This window comes from Parasteatoda tepidariorum, chromosome 2 (genome assembly GCF_982258835.1).
Source record: "Parasteatoda tepidariorum strain Cologne lab strain chromosome 2, Ptep-v5.0, whole genome shotgun sequence".
Lineage (NCBI taxonomy): Eukaryota > Metazoa > Arthropoda > Arachnida > Araneae > Theridiidae > Parasteatoda > Parasteatoda tepidariorum.
This window is the reverse complement of record NC_141756.1, coordinates 19,239,904-19,247,487: the sequence shown is the minus strand read 5'-3', so window position 1 is coordinate 19,247,487 and position 7,584 is coordinate 19,239,904. Positions and strand designations below refer to the sequence as shown.

The following is a 7,584-nucleotide window of genomic DNA, read 5'->3' as shown; positions in this document are numbered from 1 at the left end:
TTTCATGTTATATTAGCTAAGCTATTCTCTAATCATAAGGCTCCAAATAATCAAACTTATTTGTATTAAATTTCTTATGCACTAATTTGCAATAATTAAATTTTTTTAAGTTAAAAAATTGCTAAAATTTATGTCAATACTGAACAGAGAGGTGACCATTTTCAACAGACAAATAAAAGAAAAGCATTCCCTCAACAGCCAGTTATGGGTAATGAGGTCATGGAGATTAGGACTCTACAATTTCGAGACCAACGGTACGATTCCGGCAATGTATGCAACACTGCGCACAGGCCGCCTTTACTTCTCGAACAAGCTGGTGCCCAATGATATGAAGCTGTGTGGGCTTCTAGCTATCACCGGGGATCGAACCCCAGTTCTCCACAATGACAATTCAGGGCTTTAACCATCGCAGCTCCAACAGACAAATAGTCCAAGTATATAAAGAATTTCATTTCTTTAAAGAGTTAAAACATTCTGACATCAAAAAGTTAAAATGAAACCAACTAAAAAACAATTGAACGTTTGTCGGTAAACTGTATAATCTGTCCATCATGGGAATCTAAAGGTGCTATTTTTCGTCGCGAGATTATTAGTGATAAATCTTTCCGACCACGTGTCTCCTGATCTTTGAATTGTTTACACTACCCCACCATTTAGAACCTTGTAACAGGTGATCAAGATCTAAGAATTTTTAAAATCATAAGACGAAGTAGATAATTGAAAACAAGATGATTACTTCCGAATGCAATCATGAGCAATCGATCGTGAGAATTATAACAGATGTAAACTGAAGGTTATAAATTGTAAACTTTTGCGACATAATTTATTATTCATAATTTTTCTGATTATAGTTAAACCGTTAGAGATATTGTTTAGAAAGAAATAGTGTTATTTGGTAAGTTTTAATTTCCTATATTTATTTTTTATAAGAAATTTCAATTTATTAAATATTAATTTAAGGAAATGTTGTTTAGGATACTTATTTTTTTGAATAAATGTATTTAACTCAAGTTAAAAGGTTAAATGTCTGAAATATATTCTAATGCAATGATTTACATTGAGTTCCCGATTTTATCATGCATTTTATTTTCTAGAAACATTTTTTAATCATGAATTCGTGCAAAGGCAGTAAGTCAACGTAGTATTATAGCTTCAATGAATACTTTTGTTAAAATCTATAAATTGTTTATAGATTTATTAATTAAAAGCTAATGAATCTACAAACAGTTACTATATGTATTAAATATTATTATTACTGAAATCTATTTAATTAGATTATTATCTTAATTCATATTATTTTAGTTCAATGACTAATAGATTGTAATAAAAAGATTCAGTTGCTTTTTATTGTTTAATGTATGTTTTTATCCAGTACCTTTAAAAAATAAATAATATGATTTCTTGAAAAATGAATTTTCATGCAATAAATGTTCTTTAAAAAAAAAAAAAAAAAAAAAAACTATTTTTGCCTTTTTTTATTAACGATTATTTTTAAACTTAAAATGCAGATCAGGTTTTATTCTTAAAAGATAAAAATTTCAAATAATTTACCACATTTAAAGCATTTTATTATTGTTATCAATTATTATTATTCTATTTTTGTTATCAATATTGTTACTATATTTATTATTACTATCAATTATCGGTAGATCCTACTTCCCTGATTAAAAAAATGTCGTTTCTGGGGTGTTTTGCAATCTCTTCGCCCATTATATACCTTTAGGTACAGAAGGAACAGCCTACGACGGCGAAATTACTGCAGTCTGTGCTGCCGAGAAATAGATATGCTTTCTTGACAAATTCAAATGATGTCATACTTTCTGATTCGTTAGTATTTACTCAATAAAATTTGTGAACAGTCCCACTTTTGGTGTTACAGTAAAATCTCTAATCTCGATTAATAAATCACGACAACTGAGAAAATCTGCCGCTCTGCAATGGATTCCTCCTCATTGTGGAATTAAAGGCAGTGAAATGGCTGATGATTTGTCCCAAAAGGGCACCTCCATACAGCAGATCAATAAAAAACAGGTGTCTTTTTCATCCTTTAAACGAGTTCTCGAAAGAAAAGTCTTCATTAATTTCAGCAATTAACTAATGGAAAGAAATTCGAACAAAAAGTGGAATGATCTCGAGCCAAAAAGCATTCCCGATTGGCCGCGCTACGAGGCCATGGCTCAGTTCCGTCTCTAAGAGAAAATGACTGTCTTGACGATTACTTATACTTATTTAAGCTGTCTTCTGATCTATACTGCTCTAAAAGTTGAAGTCAATTTATAAAGAATAGCCGCCATGTTCTCCTTTTCAGCGCTCTTCGTGGAGCAACTATCGCTGACCGATACTGGGAAGCAAGATGCCGAAAGAGGAAATGACTGTTTTATTTTCTTGTTCTCTTGAGTTGTATTATTTTTATCCTGCTTCAATCCCCTCTGTCACTAGAAAAGAAAATTATCAATCAAAGCAATATGAATCATGGAATCGAATTTAATGTTATAGAGGTTGATTAACGATAATTTACAGAAACAATTTTATACAGAAAAGTTTTTATCAATAAAAATATATTTGTCAATGTGCTCTTACATGCTGGTAAAAAGAATATGCTTTAAGAAACTTTGATAAGCTCCCATCATGATATATTAGAGAACCATTTGACCAACTTTGATACCCTAGGATTATTAAAAAAATAAGATAGCTGAGTTATGTTTCGCGTGCATATTACAACAATGTATGAAGTTTAGTTTTCATCTACTGGAATATTAAAATAAAAGGCGCGTAATTATGAATAAAAACATGCTGATACTGCTTTAAAAAAAACTAGAATGATATGCAGTGACAAGTAAAAATAAATGAAACAGATGAAAATAAGTAAACAATAGATGAAAAATACTATATGTGAATAAAAACCTCACATGTTGCTGTAACATTTAACAAGCAACTTGACATAGTTATTTGATTTATTTTAGGTACCATTGCATGTCAAAGATGATCGGATAACCGGTATTTATCCCAATAATTGTATTACGTATCAACAAAATTCATACTTTAGGAATGGTCATCATGCTAATAACCCTGGTATTAAAATTAACATTTAAAGTAGTCGAATTAACAAGAAAATCTTGCTTTCTTATATAGATAAGCTATAGCAATGTGAAATTGGAAGATTTGGGGGGAAATTTAATGATTATCCATATTTTCTTATTGTTCAAAGGGGGATTTTTGCATGATAGTGTTTGGTGAAAACCCTATTTCATGTAGGTAATTAGATGCTGCTGTGTATTATGGTGTTATCCTCTAATAATTACAAAAGTTTGTAAAAAAAAAAAAACAATTGTCCAAAAAGTATTATTCTCAGATGCATACGTATCTGGAAACAATACTAAGGAACAGTTTAAGAGGAAAATGCTTTAAAAGAATTATGGAATATCACTATATTGCCAAAAGCTCTTCAAACAACTTTTAAAGATTGTCATGAAAATTTCAAATTTAGCTAGAGATATAGTTTATGAGATGGTACAGATTACATTGCAATATTTCTATTTTTGCAAAAAATTTTATAATGTCAATGCTATTTTATAAATTGCTTTGTAAATTAATAAAAATTAACGAAATTTTTTTTTCAGATGATGAGAGTTCTTGTGTTATTATGTCTATGTTTTACCATTTGTGTTGGTCAGAATCGACGTTGCTCATCGCCATCCAATGAGGACATTAAACCATGCACATGCATGCAAGACTCTGGAAACAGACTATATATTTATTGCGAAGGACTTAGCTCATTAGACGAGTTACGCAGCGCCGTAAAAGGAATGAAAAATTTAAAAATTGACACTTTGGAATTGTCTAAATCGAACATTGGCACTCTTCCTGCTGACATTTTCAAAGATGTAGAAATACAAATTTTGACTATCAAGTTTACCACTCTCACTAGCCTCAGTGAAAGTCTTAATCGACCCCCTTATTTAGGACTTGAGAGCTCCCTTGAAAAAATTGAAATAAGAGATTGTTTCATTGATGACAGTAATCCACTTACAAGATTGTCATTTGCTCACTTGAAAAAATTGTCTGTTATTCAACTTGAAGGCAACATTATTCCAACTATAGGTAATGATATGTTTGAGAGTGGACCGTATGGAGTAAAAGAACTGTATCTCCTGCAAACAGATACTAAAATCCTGGGAAGTCATGCATTCTCTTCGTTGCCGAATCTTCGAAAAATCAGTCTTACAGGTGGAGCCTTTGAGCAGATTTCACGAAAAGTTTTCCCTGAACCAGCTACATTCCTCGAATCGATAGATTTAAGGTGAGTTTTATTTTAGCATTTTAAATTCCGTGGTTAGGCCGAATTCTGGAGAGGTATTATTTGAATATAGATGTAGAAGTTCATGGTACAGAATCTTGCATGGTCAAAATTTTGCGGATGTAGAAGATCACGGTAGAGAATCTTGGATGGATAGCTTTGTTTAGGAAGACATTTTCGGGCATCAAATCCTAGTTTGGCAAAATCTAAGAAGAGCAAATGCAAAATGAAACTCTCGAAATCCCGCTTGGACAATATTCCCTGTGAACAGAATAGCGAAAACCAGTAGACACTGTAACATTTCGTTTTCGCGAGTTTTTTCTTCAGCGAGATTATGCCACTGCGATTTCGAGCTATGGTCTGCTAAATATGGCTTTGGATAATGAACTATAGTAAATGGTGTTGATAACCTTGTTTTAGGAAAATATTCAGAGACGTTTCGTAACTGTCTTTATGGTAGTCACTAGATAGACCTAAGAGGGATCCTTTTAGCGAGTAAACCCTAATCATGATGATAGCACTGATAATTAAGATGATTCACCCATTTTGTTCTATAAAAATTATGTAAGCGTTATAAGCCTTCAACAAAAAAATAGACATTACAATTTGAGGTACCCTCGTTCATTGATTTTGAAAAGTCTACTGTAACTGTTGAACTATGTTAACTTTTATTTAGACTTTAACTTAAACTAAATTAAGATAAGTTCTTTAAGGACTATAAGCTTTAGTACCAAAAAATAATTAGATTTTTTTATTGTTCTTTTCTTTATAATTTTTATTTTGCCAACGTCATCTCAGCTTGAATTTAAGTAAATTGTTTTCAGTATCTGGCCAAAAGTAACGGAGCATCTCACAATACGGATCCGGAATGTCCTGAGACATGAGTCAATATGATGATAGTCTTATATATATATATATATATATATATTGTTATTTTTATTTTGTAGCAATAACAAGCTTGCTTCAACTCCTGTTGACTTGTTCACCAGAATGCCTTCTCTGAATGAGGTACTCTTCGATAATAATAATCTGATTACCATCAATGAAATCTCTTTTGCTCCAGTCTGGACTCAATTGCGGCATGCCTTCTTCTACGGTAAGTATTTCAAAATTCAGTGTATTGTGCGCAAAAAAAGAAAAAAAAGTACTACCCTGAATAACTATTGATTCCGATGATCGGATTTTAATGTACTAGCACTCAATTTTTAACGATTCGAGGGGGTGGCCATAAATATGCTAATTGGGAAATGTAGACGATATTTTTGGTTACGAAATCAGACAAAAAAAAAGTACTTCTGCTTAATAAACATACCATTTTTTTTTAACGGAATCGAACTTCTGACCCCCAAAATATAGGGAATAGCCACTAACTGGAAAATATAGTCCCCAAAGTTTTATTAACACAGTGGTCCAAAGTTTGGACCCCTTAATATTAATTTTACGTTTGACGCATTTATCACCATATGTCAAAAGAACTTTTTAAGCGAATTGAAAAACTTTTGCACAGAATAATAAAATTCACTTAAACAAAGAATAAATTTAGTTTTGAATGCTGAAAAATTGCAATTTAGTAAATATTTATTATTTCTTATTAATTTATTCTATAATAACTGCCGAAAATTTCTTTAATTGTAAGGTATACAATTTTTTATATCATTTCAAAGATGATTCGAGAGAGTGGCGACTTGTAGACTATTTTTTGATCGACATTTGTTACATTTAATCGCCATGTGGAAGTGGTGATCGTTCATTATTCTCCGTAACATACTGTATCAACAATGTCGACTTTAGACAAGACAAGTTGCTTATTGCTGCCCTATATTGTTGTGTAAAAAGAGTATTTATCTAATTTCATAAGTGTAGCTCGAATTTTTTTACTATATTCAAAGAATGTTGTGGTGGCTCAAGGGCTAGAGCACTTGCATCCAAATGAGATGACCCGGATATGAATCCCAGCTATGGCTGGTCGATAGGAATTCTGCACCCTGCTCGCACAGACCAGAGTGCTGACGAAAAACATCTTCAGTGTTAGACGGATCATGGGTTAGTGTGTCCCGCAGTGGATTGGTCGTTAAGACACGGCTCCCAGCAGATCACCGAAGTCAAGCATCACTGGCTACGGTCAGTGTACGGGTGGGTGACCACTTGGATCAGTCTGCGTAGGGACCGAGGGCGTGCGGTATTGGTCCTCGTTAAACTGTTCTACCGTAAAGTGCTCGACTTCGCTTGCATCGGGCAACTTAAGCGGGGGTGCCATCCCCTCTGCAGAGGATCAAAATTGTGATGGCATGTCTTCGGATCATCCTCAGGGATGTTTCCCAGACCATCGCCAATAGCCCATTGAGTAGCTCTAGTGCGACGTAAATTAACTACAACAACAACAACATGGGTTAGTGTTATGAGTTGCCTTGCTTTCTAGAGTTCAAAATTACAAGGCTATACGGAGTTGAACATTGGTAGTCGTAAACTCAAAAATTGGGCCTGTTGTTTAACACCGGTTATAAAAATGATAGTTAAAAATATGTTCAGTGCTAGACCCAAATGCTTATAAATATTTATTTCTTAGGTAATCCATTAGATTGCAATCAGAATATGAAGTGGATTTTCCAGTATCGTTTACCCGAATCATTGAGAGGTCATTGTGCTGCTCCTCCCGATTTACGTGGAACAACTCTAACTAACCTTACATTAACTGATTTTAATTAAAATTCTTTCACTACGGTGAGATTTTATTACGTTTTATTTGTGTACATATAATTATGTAAATGTTTTCTTTTGTATAGAGTGTATTAAAATAAATGTAAATATGTTTGATTTTATATTTATTAGTATTCAATTGTAATAAGTCTAAAGTTATTAATTATAGTTTTCTCAAATATGCAGAGGAAAGTTGTTTAAATCGTACTTCTATAAATTGTACTACTTTTGATTTCTAAAGAACTATTAAGGACAGAATACTCTAGCGGAAAGCTTCTTTTTTTTTCACGTAAAGATCCACGCTGAAGAATCAGGTCGCTGTGCACACGCCTAGTTTTTATTACAGCTTATTGGTTTCAGAAGTTTTCGGTGGAATTTTTGAACATCATGTGTAACGATACAGCAGATCTAATATTGTGTGGAAATTACTTAAAGCTTCAGATATTTGTTGAACAACTCATTCTGTTATGTTCTCTTGTTTTTTTTTTTTGGTAGCTAACTTTTGTTTGAGGCTTGGAATACCGTTTTTTTTTTTTTTTTTTTTTATTTTTAAAAAGTGACGTATATTTATACCTTGTACCTCTTGTGGG

The 7,584-nt window shown here is 32.5% G+C and overlaps 1 protein-coding gene across 1 annotated transcript; it reads left to right on the top strand.

The window, feature by feature from the left end:
• The first annotated feature begins 704 nt into the window (after positions 1 to 704).
• Positions 705 to 7,116, top strand: LOC122272291 (protein artichoke). Its single transcript, XM_043055780.3, has 4 exons — positions 705 to 895; positions 3,621 to 4,300; positions 5,245 to 5,393; positions 6,864 to 7,116. Exons 2-4 carry the CDS (start codon positions 3,621 to 3,623, stop codon positions 7,001 to 7,003), a joined length of 969 nt encoding a protein of 322 aa, XP_042911714.2. The 5' UTR covers positions 705 to 895; the 3' UTR covers positions 7,004 to 7,116.
• The last annotated feature ends 468 nt before the right edge of the window (positions 7,117 to 7,584 follow it).